Genomic DNA, 16110 nt, shown 5'->3' with positions numbered 1-16110 from the left:
GTTTAGGGGCTGGTTTACCACACAGGGGCTGGTTTAGCACACAGGGGCTGGTTTAGCACACAGGGGCTGGTTTAGCACACAGGGGCTGGTTTAGCACACACGGGCTGGTTTAGCACACAGGGGCTGGTTTAGCACACAGGAGCTGGTTTAGAACACGGGCTGGTTTAGCACACAGGGGCTGGTTTAGCACACAGGGGCTGGTTTAGCACACGGGCTGGTTTAGCACACAGGGGCTGGTTTAGCACACAGGGGCTGGTCTAGCACACAGGGGCTGGTCTAGCACACAGGGGCTGGTCTAGCACACAGGGGCTGGTCTAGCACACAGGGGCTGGTTTAGCACACAGGAGCTGGTTTAGCACACAGGAGCTGGTTTAGCACACAGGAGTTGTTTAGCACACAGGGACTGGTTTAGCACACAGGGACTGGTTTAGCACACAGGGGCTAAATAGCTGGCTTGTAATGCAGAACAAGGCAGCAGCTGTTCTGTACCGGCCTCCCCAAACAGGCGCCGGAATGTGGCGACTAGGGGCTTTTCACAGTAACTTAATTGAAGCCTACTTGTGACAATAAATGATTATTATTATTATACAGTTATCTGATTATCTTCCCAAAAGAACATTATTGTAACAGGTGGGTTTTTACAACAATCCAGTAGTTTCATGGTCACCATTACTGATATTAATTTTATTTAAAATAACTGGAATAAAAACTAAATATGAATTTTCAGCTGCTGCAGTGGGATTTGTCCTCATGTCTCCAGGTGGAATTTTGCGTTTGAAAGTGTTGCCTCGTCGGATGGCTGGTCTAGCCTGCCTCGCTAGCTTTTCACACCACATTCTCAAAATGTAAGGGGTGGGTCCCATGTCTTCATGTTGGCAGAGCAGGCTCTGAATGTGCCCCCCCCCCCCCACCTCCCTCGTCAGCAGCCTCGATCCCTGACAGAAAAAGGATGCCCCAACAATAAAAACACAAACACAAATACCCCACAGAATCACCCCTCTGCCCCCCCCTCACCCCCCCCCCCCCCCCCCCCCCCAAGGGAACATCCCCACTCCTCACACACACATATCCGTATCTCCCCAATGATAGTGCCAGGAAACTGTCTGGGCATGACCGTCTTCCTCCGGGGGGGGGGGGGGGGGGGGGGGGGGGGGTGGGGGGGGGCTGTACTTGCCTGCGGGCCCCCAGCGAGTTCCACTCATCAGATCCCCATCTGTCAAAAGCTGTTGTAAAACTTGTGCAGTTGTGGAATTTCTTCCATCGGGGGGGGGGGGGGGGGGGGGGCGGGGGGGGAGAAACAGCAGGGAGGCCTGCTAATGACATTTAACTATGTGGCAATGGGGTTCCCAATAAAATACACTTGGTATTTGAAGCAGCAAACAAAAGTGGAACAGTGGACTCAGTTTTGGATTTCTCTAGCAGTGAGCTTGCACAGACATGGGCCTCCTGCTGTGGGATAAACTTTGATGTTTCTATGCTTCCTGTTGTCACATCTCATGTACACCTTTCTGCCCCTTCTCTGGTGCTTTGTTTTGGGATAGCTAGACAAAAGGAATGAAAAGATGCTCCACGTTTGCCCAATTGTGTATCGTGTAATTGCGTTCGAATTTTCGAACGATTTTGACAGATGGGGGGGATCTGATGAATGGAACTCGCTGGGGGCCCGCAGGCAAGTACAGCCCCCCCGGGAGGAAGACGGTCATGCCCAGACAGTATCCAGAGAATTCTCACTGGCACGATCTCCATCTTTTTAGAACGGACTTTCCTGAGCTGGTGATGGCTAAGAATCCTGCTGGTTGGGCAGCGATGACATTCTGCTCACCTTTTTCTTTCTGCCCCTTCTCTGGCACTTTGTGTTGGGATAGCTAGACAAAAGGAATGAAAAGATGCTCCACGTTTGCCCAATTGTGTATCGTGTAATTGCGTTCGAATTTTCGAACGATTATTCAAGTGAGCTGCAGATAAACTTGTGAAAACTTAGCCTGTCTGCATCCCTGTCTCCAATAGTTTTAGCCAGATGTGCTCAAGGATTTCAAGGCCTTGTCCTCATGAAGGGTCCGAGCCAAATTTCTCAGGAAAGGCGATAGTCCGCGACCTGAGATTCCTGACAGTTGTGGGTCACTCTCTCTTGTAAGTGAGAAAACATTAACATGACAGTGAAGGCTGGGCAGAACTATTTGATGCACAGAGAAGGATTTCCCTCTTCCTGTCAGGGTAGCAATACAGTGAGATTTCTACTCCCCCTTCTGACCCTGCTGTAATCCTGACCCATTTTGTTTGAGAGTTATTCTTCCAGTTAGCAATTATTAACACACTGCAAATGTTAGCTGGATTTAGAAGCTCTTGTTCTTAGCCTGTGCATCAGCTCAACAGTTATCCTATTTTTCCTGCAGTGTGAATTTTGTAAAGTGGTCATCGCAAGGTATGCTAAGAATGAACCCAGATGCGATGAATGCTCTATTTAAACCCACTGTTGACCATATCATCCAACATCTACGTAAGTACATTGTTGAGATGGAAAAGCAACGTTGTTAGATGCAATTAAAGATTGACTTGATTTATTTAAAGAGAAATTAATGTACAAATGCATGTTATTTATAAATATTACAGAGTAAACTAAGTCCTATAATCCAATTTAGTACAATGAAAATGCATCGCAAATATCACAACTTACGACTAAACGATTGACTTGTGTCCTGGGCTTTTGGAAACATCTCATGGTAAAAGTGTCTGTGTTTCAAGCTCCTTTATCACATTTGTAATTGAAATCTCAGACACAAAGCATCTTAATTTTGGAGACAAATCTGCAAAAATCAACACGATTGTACTTAATTATATACCCCTTGAGCATGTTTGATGGGTTCTTGCCCTACATTGGCCATCACGACACAACGTAAAGCCAAGAGGTCCAGTGTGAGAAATGCAAATGGAAAAATGCACAGTAATAAATTCTTGCTATTAGGAAAGCTTTTTAAAAAGTATACAAATGCTGGATATGCATCTATAAAGAAAAAGAGGCTAATGTCTCTAAGGCCCCATCCAAATGTTAACCTGTTTTTCACTTTCAGATATGTATCACTTTAGCATTCCCTATTTCTATAAAACGTAACAAGCACTGTTCATTCCAGTGGGACATTCCAAAATATGACATTACATTAAATATTCTGAAGACAGTAGGGCAGGTTAATAGGATGATGAAAAAGGGCATATAGGACTTGCCTTTATCAATCGTGGCGTAGATTTCAAAAGCAAGGAAGTAGTGTTGGAGTTTTATAGAACATTGGTGAGGCCACAGCTGGAGTATTATGTGCAGTTCTGGTCGCCATGTTATAGGAAGGATGTGATTGCACTGGAGGGGGTGCAGAGGCGTTTCACCAGGATGTTGCCTGGGATGGAACATTTAAGTTATGAAAAGAGGTTGGATAGGCGTGGGTTGTTTTTGCTGGAGCAGAGAAGACCGAGGGGCAACCTGATCGAGATGTACAAGATTATGAGGGACATGGACAGGGTGGGTAGGGAACAGCTGCTCCCTTTAGTTGAAGGGTCGGTTATGAGGGGACACAAGTTCAAGGTGGGGGCGGGAGGTTCAGGGGGGAATTGAGGAAAAACGTTTTTACCCAGAAGGTAGTGACGGTCTGGAATGCACTGCCTGGGAGAGTGGTAGAGGTGGATTGCCTCATATTTTAAAAAGTACCTGAATGGGCACTTGGCACGTCTTAACATTCGATGCTGTGGGCCAAGTGCTGGCAAATGGGATGAAGACTGGCAGATCAGGTGCCTGTTACGTGGCGGTGTAGACTCGGTGGGCTGAAGGGCCTTTACTGCACTGTATAATTCTGGGATTTCTCAAGTATTTATCCAGATTTCTAGGTAATTAAAAAAAAAAATCTGATGTGATGGTTTCAATCTTCTCTCAACACTTATAACTTGTATTCAGAGCAAAATAAACAATTTCAACAAACAGACCCAATCGGTTATGGACTCACCACTGACCTATGCAGTCGGGGTGTTGAATCGATTTGTGGAAGGGAGCACCCTATCTCTGCTTTCATGATGCAGTGCTACACACACATTGGTAACAGGACTTTTAGTTAACTATGTCATATCCAGATATCAATTCACAACTTAACTTAAAATGAGGCTCCAGAGTAGTCATTCATGCCAAAGAAAGTATTTCACTTTAGAGGCTTTAACATTGAAATATTTAAAATCTTCCTCAAAAACATTCCTTTGCAGGTTGAACCATGAGGGATCATGCATTTGTCTGTTCTCCTGGTTCTGTTGCCTCACATACATGAACATTTAAAAGGGAAAATTCTTTCCTCAAAAGGCAATCTTTGTCCTAATGATTATCCAGGCAATGACGGCAACACAAAACTGACAAATCCTTATTGAACATAAATGTGTCACGCTGGTCAATCACCCTTGACTCCCACCATCCCCATGACAGAGACAAAAGGATCCTCTCACAGACAGGGCTGGCTTAAATTAGTTTATAAATTAGGTTTGCACATCCTTCCTAAGGCCAAATTGAAATGGAATGCAGAAATCTCCCCATTTTGCAACACCTGCATCATTGGCAGAAGTACTTATGATATGAGGAACTCATCTGTGTTTATTAAGAAAATATTTCTGATGTGCTGTGTTTTTCTCCAGTTAATCTTTTCCAGAAACCCGAAGTTTCAGGTTTGAAGTTTCTGTTCTTGGTGGGTGGATTCGCTGAGTCACCTTTACTTCAGCAGGCTATTCAATCAAATCTTGCTGACAGGTGCCGTGTCATAATTCCTCATGACGTGGGACTTACTATTCTAAAAGGGGCAGTGTTGTTTGGACTGGACCCCACTATCATTAAAGTTCGGCGTTCGCCACTGACCTATGGAGTTGGGGTGTTGAATCGATTTGTGGAAGGGAGGCACCCCACTGAAAAGCTACTGGTTAAAGATGGCACGCGCTGGTGTACTGATGTGTTTGACAAGTTCATCACAGCTGACCAGTCTGTGGCTCTCGGAGAGACTGTCAAACGCAGTTACACTCCTGCAAAGCCATCACAAATGGTTATAGTGATCAATATATACTGCTCAGAAAATGATAATGTTAACTTCATCACTGATGCTAGTGTGAAGAAGTGTGGCACTCTTCGTCTTGATCTAACGGGAACTGATAGTCCATCACTGCCGGCACGAAGAGAGATTCAAACACTAATGCAGTTTGGAGATACTGAGATAAAAGCAATGGCTGTTGATATTGCCACTTCCAAATGTGTCAAAGCTGGCATTGATTTCCTCAATTACTAAGATGTCACCAGTCATCCAAAAGTCCTCGTGCCCTCATTCAGAATTATTGATTATGTCTAAAACTGAAAGTCATATTATAGTTCAGATTGGAAGTTTACTGTAAGTCAGAGGAGAGCCTAGCAATACCAATCATTTCACTACACTACTGGAATGCCAAGGAATATTACCTTAAATGCCACATGTATGCAAATATGTGGATAAGTACCTATATTTCCTGAATGTAAACTAAGAATTTTCTCTTGTTTCAATGAAGCTACCTGGAGAATGCTACTATATAATCACAGCCTGCTTGCTAATACTTAATTTCTGAATGCTAACCGTGCTGAAATTGGGCACTGATGTGGTCATGCAGTAATTTAATATTACACTTTCTTTGTTGATAACTAAAATGGACAAAACTTGGAATGTTAAGGAATTTTCCTTTAAATAATCAAACCAGTAGTTATTTTTATTTTTGTATATACAATATTTAAAGTATTGTACATACTTTTATTTCAAGTATTAAAAATATAAATGTGAAATATTTGATTGTTAAATTTATTGCAACAACAGTGAGCTGGAATGAAATCAAATGGTGAATGCCATATCTTGAACTGCAGACTTATGTTTCGTGTATAATCACATGTATCCTCCAACATTAAAAGTTGTTCCATTTACCCAGAGATTTTCTTCTTTGAATGATATTCTTTCCGATATTGGTTTGATTTGGCGAGTGGTTTGTTGTTTCGTCTGAAGGGGGAATGAATAATTAATGTTAGCATGAATTGTTGAATTTCACAACACACCTTCCTAATGGAAACAATGAATTAAAGCATTCTTGACATGCCTGTTAATTTTATTCCTCCATCAAATAGCATTTACCCGTTACGGTTGTAATTACCTTCCAGAACCTCCGCGAAATACAAAATCGGGGTCGATTGTAACTTGTCGACATCAGCATTCAAGGCATGGTAGTAATTCCTTTCAACTGCTAATATTTGTTAGTGTTTAGCAACAAATTGCACGATCATTATTCAGCTGTTGCATACATCTTGAAATGTATTGAGCAAGTTGGTCCTTTTCTTTCTAAGAAGTTCAACAGCACCACCATGTGGAAGGTTTAGAGAATTTCCTGAAGAATAGAAAGCTTCCAACAATAATAATAAAAAACTCAAAATTCTGTAGTCAACATTACCTATGCATTCATTTAAAATGTCCTTTACTGATGATTGTCATCCAAACTGAGTCCAAGATATCTAATGAGATCAAATATTTGTGGTTCGTCCATGGTCAAAGTTTTAAGTCAACTTTCAATATTCACCAATATGAAAAGAAAGAAGAAGGCTGATGCTGTTTGTTCCATAATATCTTCCTAACATGTTCCAGGAGGTGATGCTTATCTACCTTATTTCCCTTTTAAATTTGTTTTGTGATTCTATATTTTATGCTTGGGTGAGTGGTTCAGGTTTGGAATGCACTGCCTGGAATTGTGGTGGAGACCGGTTCAGTCGAGGCACTCATGAGGGCATTAGCCAAATAGAAACAATGTACAGGGGTACGGGGGAAAAAGGCAGGGGAAAGGCACCAAGTCATGATGCTCATTTGGAGAGCCGGTGCAGACACGATGGGCCAAATGTCCTCCTTCTACACCGTACCCATTCCGTGATAACCTTCAAATACTGTCAACAATGAGTTGTCAGGGCCTCTCATGCCAACACAACTCTTTTTTCAAACAATAGGACTAATCCAAACAGCCACAAGTGATCTTAGTCATAGTTTGATTGATGCAGAAGCACTGATCAATGACTACAAAGCAGCCGCCATTTATCTAGCATCTTTAACATGGGAAAACTTCCCAATGTACTTCACAGAAGCATAATCAGATAAAAGTTGACACCAAGCCAAAGAAAAATCATCAGAGGAGCAAAGCTTGGTATGTTTTAAAGAGGGTTTTAAAGGATGAGAATGATGCAAAGGGATTTACAGAGAGATTTACAGGGATTTCTACAGCTCTGAAACCAGGCAGTTGAAGGCATGGCCAGCAATGAGTGACCCTTTGTAAAGCCCGCTGCTAACAAATAATCAATGAGTCAAAAAACATATCTGGGGTAAAGTTTGTTCAAACCTGCGTCATTAAATTAAGAGCGACCTGATGAGATTAACATGAAAATGTACAAGAACACCAATGTAGAAACAAAATATCAAATGCTACCGCTTGCCACATAATTCTTTCCGATTTCTACTTGGAGTCTTCGTCCTGCTGACTCGACAACTGGACCTCTTACTCTTACATAGTGCTCCCTGATTGTCACATGTTTATCAGAAAGGTAAGTGGAACTTTAGAACCTTTAAAGACTTGGATGGCACCGATCTCAGTGAAGTTGCTGTCTGTGAAGGATTGATTGTGGTTCTATTTCTCTTGCATTTGCAGCAGTACCTATCCCTGGCAGAAAGTTCCCTCATTCGTGGGCATCAATGCGAGGGTCACTCACCTGTGCAATGATAGCTTCTAAAGTTATCATTCCTTGCTACTCCTTTGCAATATCCAAGTGACTGCAGGTCTCAAGCCTAAACTTCCCAGGAGGAATTCTCCATCCTGGGATGCCCGCAATGCGTTCCCCAATGGGACGGAGAATCGGGCGTTGGGGGAAAATCAGATTTGGCGCCGGGTGCCAATCCGAACGCAGTGCTTCGACCCCCCCCCCCCTTGCTGGCGGCATGAATGAGGTCTACAATGCGCGCCAAGGGGAATGTAAATAAATGTAAATAGGTCTTAAAGAGCCAATTGCAACTATTTAGCAGGCCAAGCGCCCTATGCTCTGCCCTCCAGCGACTCTCTGGTCCCTGTGGCCGGCAATCCCGTGGTCGTGGATCAATCGTGAATCTGATGTGATGGACCTCATGATGGGTCAGCCCCCTGGCCCATGGCGAGGGCCACCACGCCAGGGCCACGCTGGTAGAGGCCATTGAAGCCCAGCCGAGGGCCACCCCTCAACAATGCACTGTCTGCCCATGCCTCCTCTAGTAGAACACACCATGTCCCCCTCCACAGGGACCCTGTAATAGGGGAACCCCCAACAGAAGTTTTTGTAAAAGAGGAATTCCCGAGGGTCCCCTGTAAAAGGGAGACACTCCCAGGGACCCTCTGCCTAGAGGAATCCCCTCCACAGACACCCCACACACAAATCGCCTTCCCCAGAAAAGGGACCCCTATCTGGAAGCTAGAGAGCTGTGCAGAGGGGGCAATGGGAAGCATTATAGCTGGAATACTTAACCTTGTGTCCATTCCTCAAAGGAGAGCAGCTGTGCCTGCATCTGGTTCCCACAGATCCATTATCTGCAAGCCATTCATAGCTTTTAAGTAACAGTCTGTGATTGACAGCCTGTAAAACCTATCTGCAGCTTTGATCCATTCATATCCTATCATGCTTCAATGGCCTGAGTGGTGAAACCCCAATGCTCCCCGTGTCTGCGTGGGTTTCCTCCGGGTGCACCAGTTTCCCCCCACAGTCCAAAAGATGTGAGGTTAAGTGGATTGACCGTGCTAAATTACCATTAATATCCAAAAGGTTAGGTTGGGTTACGGGGATAGGGTGGGTTGTGGGCCTAGGTAAGGTGCTCTTTCAGAGGGTAGGTGCGGACTCTTGGATGGACCGAATGGCCTCCTTCTGCACTGTAGAAATTCTTTGATTCGATGATGTAGTACCACCATAATTGAGCAACAGAGATCTGGACGATGGAGAAATTCCAACACAATGCAAAGGTTTGAATATGTATATAATAGTAAATAACGAGTGAAGGGGTGTGATTTATGCTTGCTTTATATAACTGGAGTACTAGGACACCTTTGTATGTCAACATTTCCCAATTTATCACCATCTAAATAATACTTTGCTATTCTGTTTCTCCGTCTGAAGTGGATAACTTCACATTTATTCACGTTACACTGCATCTGCCACATATTTTCCCACTTGCTCACCTTGAAGCCACTTAACATCCTCCTCACCACTCACATTTTTTGTGTCATCGGCAAACTTGGAAATTTTACTTTTGATTCCCTGATCCCCAAATCACTGATGCACAATGTGAAAAGCTGTGGCCTAAGCACCGACCCCTGTGGGACCCCACTAGTCACTGCCTGCCAATTCGAAAAAGACACATTTATTCCTACTCTTTGTTTCCTACCTGCTAACCAATTCTCAGTCCATGCCAATATATTGCTTCCAATCTCATGCACTTTAACTTTGCACAATGACCTCTTATGTGGAACCTCATCAAACATTCTCAGGCAGTAGTTTATGATAAACCACAAGACTGCAAATTTTACCAATCTCAATCCTATTATTTCCTACATATCTAAACACCATCTCTAACATTGGAAAAGGATTTATTACTATATGCATTTATTTTATGGTATCTCATTGAAGTACTTTTTGAAATATAGTCATTGATGTAATGTAGGGGTGGCATGTGGCGTAGTGGATGGCACTGGGACTGCGGCACTGAGGACCCGGGTTCGAATCCCGGCCCTGGGTCACTGTCCGTGTGGAGTTTACACATTCTCCCCGTGTCTGAGTGGGTTTCACCCTCCCAACCCAAAGATGTACAGGTTAGGTGGATTGGCCACGCTAAATTGCCCCTTAATTGGAAAAAATGAAATGGGTACTCTTAAGTGGAAAAAAAAAATTGTTGTAATGTAATAAACACAGTGCACAGGTTGAGCACATCAAACTCCCATAAACAGCAATGTGACAATGACCAGTTTTCTGATAGCGATTGTGGGATAACTACTGCACTGGAGTGAAGTAGCAACTTAGATTTTGTGCTGAGGCCCTGGAGTGGGACATGAACCCACGACTTTCTAGTCAGAGGCAAATTGCTCCCAACTGAGCCAAGCCGGGCCCTAGCAAGGATCCAGCTCACTCCCTGGTTTACAGAGTCAGTGCTCTAACTACTGGACTGACTTTTGAAAGCATTGTTAATAATTAGCTAGCTAACAAAGGAGGACAGAGCACAATTAGGTTCTATTTTGATTCAAATAATCAGTTTCAAACTTAAATCCATGTGAAAAGATTTTGTGAATAAAATGCACCATTTTCCAAGAAGAAGAATTACAGCTATCATCTATTGTTTTCAAACACTTGAAGTCAGCCATTAAATATTCGTTTATCAAACTGACACACAATGACATCAGCTGGTGATTAGCAGTAGCAGCTAAAGCAAACAATTTTCATCCAGAAAATTACTTTGGTTACAACCTCTAACATTAATCTTCAGAGATACAAGCCATTATCTGACACATGTACCCATTGTAAAGTAGCAAGTCTGTGACAAACTTGACACCATCAAGTGCCACATGAATAGCAACATAAGTTATGTCGCTGGCATTATAAAACCCAGAATAACATCTTTTTAATGGCCATTTGGAAGATTGTGATGGTAGGGCATGAATGGGAATAAAACGCTTCAAAACAAAACACTAAAATCACTCCCACCATTATGCATCTGACACTTCAGAAATCATTTTAAAATGCTGCAGGGAAGTCTATTACATGGGAAATGAATAGCATGTTGGGTTGAATCCAGCTGTTACCCACTGCAACTTAGAAATGAAATCATGTCATTTAGTGTAAACATTTATGCTGTCAAAAGTGAATTGCATCAGTGGAGAAGCATTATGAAAACTAATGTCACTGCTTTAAGAGGTTATGTGCAAAGAACGGTCCTATTGTGGTGTTGAAAAGGGCAGAAATGTTTTTCCAAAACAACATGGTGGGGATGTTAGTACATCTCAATCCAGCAGCAATCAATTCCCCACATTAAGCATTAGAATGCCTTCTGTTAACTGCCAGCACTGTCTATAACACAAATCCAGTTTTAAAATAACAATATTTTTAATTTCATTTACCATTTGTTAGGAGACAATGAACAATCGTTAGTCACTTCATGGTGTGGGGAAGAGGTGTTTAAATCCTGCGGAGCGAGAACAAACATTTTAAAGATGTGTCATTATTATTAGCCCCGTGTATCATTCACAGCGAAAATGATGAAGAAAACAATTTGCAGTATGAGCAAACAAAGAAAATATGTTACAAAACATTTCTGCTCTGAAAACACTAGACGCAATCATCCAAAGGGTTTAGTTTATTCCTGAAGTGAATACAATGTGGAAGCTGAAATGTAACACTTCCTAAATGCTCCTTCGCTCCATTTTTCCCTCTCCACCCATCTCTCCAGGACAGTGATTCTCCAACCTTTTCCATCCATGGGCCACTTAGGCAAAGGAAATGATCCCCAGGACCAGTCCTACTTCCTTTTCCTTGCCCCCGTAACATAAAACAAATCAGAATTAATGGGAAGAATGACCATGGTGTATACTTATGAAAATTATAAATATTCCAATGCCTTTTTGCGACTAAATACAATGAACTCATGTTCAATTTTTAAATTAAATAGTCTAAGTAAATTATTCATTCATGCCAGGAGCAAAGGTATAGCATTTTGATATTATAAACAATATTACCAGGGAGCATTATTTGAAGCATTTCAATGTGTTATAAAATCATCACAATCTTCATCTGAGAAACAAATGCCTATCTGATATCTATATTAGTCAAAAGGAATCAACAGTAAAATAGATCTTGAGAATTCTAATGGCGGCAGGTGAATCTCACTCAGCGGCTCCCACCAGGATCCTTGATTTGAGTCTTTTTTCCCTGATTTTCGGGGTCATTCTTGATGATACAGGATGCCTGTGCTGAACCAATGCCGAAAAAAGGAGGTAAGCAGAAGGTAATTTGTCGACCGATTCTCAGGGATCGGGCCGTTCCTCCATGGAGAAAATGGCGGAGACTGCACTGGTTGCGGCAGCCTCCCCGATAATGGCACATGTGCTCTCCAGTGTGCTGGCAAAGGAATTAAACTTGCACTTTGATAAACAGTGGAAATTGATGCCTGAGAGTCTGCAAAGGTCGATCGAGGAGGACCTGGGTCCCATTCGGTTGAGGCTGGAAAAGACTGCCGAGACGGTGAAGCAGCATGGTGAGGTGCTAGAGGGTGTGGAGAAAGCACTGTCGAGGCATAGTGAACAGCTTGCTTCGCTGGAAGCTGAGATGGCGGTGGTGGCTGACGAGAACAAGAGGTTGAAGGCCAAAGTCGACGATCTTGAGAATCGTTCGAGGCGGCAGAACCTCAGAGTCGTGGGGTTGCCGGAGGGGATGGAGGGCCCCAATCCCACTGCATATCTTTTGCAGATGTTTGGGAAAATGATGGAGGAGGGTGGTCTCGCATCCTCCCGGAGTTGGACAGGGCCCGTCGGAAACTTTGTCAGAAGCCTCGACCGAGCGAACTGCCAGCTGCAGTCATTGTTTGCTTTCATAGCTTTCAGGAGAAGGAGCGGGTCCTGAAGTGGGCCAAGGAACATCGAGACTGGAAATGGGAGGGTAATCTTGTTAGGATCAACCAGGGTGTTGGAGCTGAATGGGCGAGGAAGCGGGTGGCCTTTAACAAGGTTAAGGCCGCCTTATACAAGAAAGGAGTTTGGTTTAGGGTGGTATATCCGGCGATTATTACTTTGATGCACCGGACGAGGTGGACGCCTTCATTAGCAAGTAATGGACTTGGTTCTAGTTGACTGTGATATGTGAGGCCTTTGCCTTCTGTGGGTTGGGAAGAGTGTTGGGGTATCCTGTATATGGTTGTCGATATGTGATGGTAAACATGTTTTTTCTGTTTTTCGGGATGATGGGGGATTTTTGCTTCACTTGTGGTAAGTTTATTGGTGGGGGCTAACTGCTATGAAAAATGTTGTCTCATGTATCATGAGATCATGCTCCACATTTTACAGAGTTCTCTCTCTCTAGGTCAGAACCCCCAGAGAATGGTTTGGATATGTCGTTGTTCCTCGATAGGTTGTCCGTCCCAGTGGTGAAGAGAGAGAGACGGGAGGAGTTAGAGTCCTGCGGAAGTACTGATGGGCATTGGATTGGTGCAGACAGGTAAAGCCCCAGCCCTGATGGGTTTCCCATTGAATGTTTAAGAAGTTCGCGGGCCAGTTGACACCATTCATAGTGGACACGTTTAATGATTCCTTGTTATGGGGTTCCTTATCCGCCACACTTTCACAGGCCTCTATCTCTCTCATTCTGAAGAAGAACAAGAACCCCATGGATTGTGGATCATATAGACCCATATCTCATTTGATCATTAATGTCAAACTACTAGCCAAGGTGTTGGAACCCTTTATCCTGGAGGTGATTGCAGATGACCAGACAGGCTTCGTTGAGATTTGGCAACTATCAGCTAACATATGGCAGCTGTTGAATATTGTACTTTTCCCTTCTCCAGAAGTGATTGTGACCATGGATGCTGAGAAGGCATTCGATAGGGTAGAGTGGAAGTACCTTTCATTTTGTGCGTTTGGGTATGGCCAGTGTACGCACTAACGCTTCGAGCTTCGGGTATTTCTTATTAAGGTACAAGGCAGGGGTGTCCACTGTCTCCACTCCTGTTTTAGTTGCCAATTGAACCATTATCATAGATTGGCCATACTGCTGAGATCTTTGTGTAAATGGAGAGGGATAAGGCAGGGGGATGGGAATGTAGGGAACCCTTATATGCTGATGACCTACTTGAAATGAAATGAAATGAAAATTGTTTATTGTCACAAGTATGCTTCAATGAAGTTACTGTGAAAAGCCCCTAGTCGCCACATTCTGGCGCCTGTTCGGGGAGGCTGGTACGGGAATTAAACCATGCTGCTGGCCTGCCTTGGTCTGCTTTAAAAGCCAGCGATTTAGCCCAGTGTGCTAAACCAGACCTTCTGAATATTATAGACCCAGCCTCCTCTATGGATGGAATGATAAAGCAACTCATGAGCTTTGGCTCATTTTCAGGGTACAAACTGAACCTGGAGAAGAGGTAATATTTTCCGGTCAATTCCCTGGGATGGGAGCCAATCTGCGGTATTACCTTATTGTCTTGCCAGAGGTAGCTTTTGTTATGTGGGTATCTGGGTGGCTCATGACTGACCCTTGCTCCATAATTGCATTACTCTAGTCTGGTGAGCAGTGAGAGATCTGGCTGCAGAAGTGGGATAACCTCCCCCCCTCTCCTTGGTGGGCAGGATCCAGACTAAAAAAATGAATATCCTTCCAAGGTTTTTATTTCTTGTTCAGTGTCTTCCTATTTTGCTCCCTAAAACTTTTTTTTAACTCGGTTTAATAAATTAGTGGCCTCCTTCATTTGGCCAGGTAAGATCCTTCAGCGGGACCAGCAGTCAACAGGGGGGGGGGTCTAGTGTTACCAAACGTGCTCTTTTACTATTAGACGGCCAACATTGAGAAGGTGCTGGGGTGGATTGGGAAGCAGAGCTCCATATGGGGGCAGATGGAGGCAAGCTCTTGTAGGAGCTCGTGTTCAAGGACTTTGCCAACGGCCTCGCTCCCCTTCTCTCCAGTGAAGCATTTTTCAACTCGTTGCTGGTGTCCGCTCTAAGGATATGGAGGCAATTTAGGTAACATTATAAATTGGGCTCCATCTCATTGCTGGCCCCTGTCTGTGGCAACCACCTATTTCTACCGTCGAGTCCAGATGCGACATTCAGGTCTTGGGAGGGAAAGGGCATTGGGGGTTTGGGGGATTTGTTTATGGGTGGACAGTTTGCCTGTTTGGAGGAGCTATCGACAAAGTTTCAACTTTCAGGGGCGTACTTGTTCTGTTACACCCAAATACATGATTTTGTCCGAAAGACTTTTCCTTGGCTCCACAACCCTCCTTGTTGAAGAGGATCCTATCGCTAGCAGCGTCTGTTGGGGGAGCATTTCAACAGAGGTAGTCCCACTTTATGAGGTGTGAGTAAAATCAGAGGGGGATCTGGGACCTACTTTAGATGAGTATGTGTGGTGTGAGGCCCTTCACTGGGTATACTCCACGTTCTGTGCACGGCTCAGCTTAATTCAGCTTAAGATGGTAGATAGGACCCGCCTAACAAGGCTAGGATGGGTGGTTTCTTTTCGGGTCCCCCACCATGCCGCCCGACATGTTCTCATTTAAATTTTAAGGGCAAGATTCTTTGTTTGGGAGACTGTGTTCTCTCGCCAGAGTAGAATTGCTCCTGCTCTGCGCATGGGAGGGAGCTCCTGGGATTTTGTTCTGAATCCTGCTATCTGGCCGCCATTTTGAACGGGGGCCCAATACCGAGGTCCGGCGGACTGTCCTCCCTCCCCCCAATCACAGGAATTAGTGAGTCAAATCATACCCACAACGTGCACGCATGAGGGTGACCCGAACCCTTCCCACACAAACCCCACCAGATCCCCATCGGAGACCCCCTATCAGAGCCCCCCTCCATCAGGCCCCCCCATCATTCCCCATATCAGAGACCGCCCACATTAGAGACCTCCCCATATCAGAGAACCCCCCATCAGGGACCCCATGTATCAGCGCCACCACCATATTAGAAGATCTGGGAGACGGAACTGAAGGCACTGTTGCTAAATTGCAGATGATGCAAAGATCTGTAGAGGGACAGCTAGTATTGAGGAAGCAGGGGGGGCTGCAGAAGGACTTGGACAAGCCTGGAGAATGGGAAAATAAATGGCAGTTGGAATACAATGTGGAAAAGTGTAAGATTATACACTTTGGAAGGAGAAATGGAGGCATAGACTAATTTCTAAATGGGGAAATGCTTAGGAACTCAGAAGCATAAAGGGACTTGGGAGTCCTTGTTCGCGATTCTCTTAAGATTAACATGCAAGTTCAGTCGGCAGTTAGGAAGGCAAATGCAATGTTAGCATTCATGTCGAGAGAGCTATAATACATGACCAAGGAAGTACTT

General features: G+C 44.1%; 1 protein-coding gene across 4 annotated transcripts in view; it reads left to right on the top strand.

Moving 5' to 3' along the window:
- The window catches only part of hspa12a (heat shock protein 12A), a 249330-nt gene extending 243374 nt beyond the window's left edge, over positions 1-5956 (top strand). For all 4 annotated transcript variants that reach the window (XM_072479470.1, XM_072479468.1, XM_072479469.1 and 1 more), the window contains 2 exons: positions 2394-2497; positions 4657-5956. In XM_072479470.1, coding sequence (XP_072335571.1) covers positions 2394-2497; positions 4657-5294 — 742 coding nt within the window. In that variant the 3' untranslated portion in view covers positions 5295-5956. The remainder of the gene's footprint in view (positions 1-2393; positions 2498-4656) is intronic.
- Positions 5957-16110: the final 10154 nt, after the last annotated feature.

This window comes from Scyliorhinus torazame, chromosome 16 (assembly GCF_047496885.1).
Source record: "Scyliorhinus torazame isolate Kashiwa2021f chromosome 16, sScyTor2.1, whole genome shotgun sequence".
NCBI lineage: Eukaryota > Metazoa > Chordata > Chondrichthyes > Carcharhiniformes > Scyliorhinidae > Scyliorhinus > Scyliorhinus torazame.
This window is presented reverse-complemented; position numbering and strand designations above follow the sequence as displayed.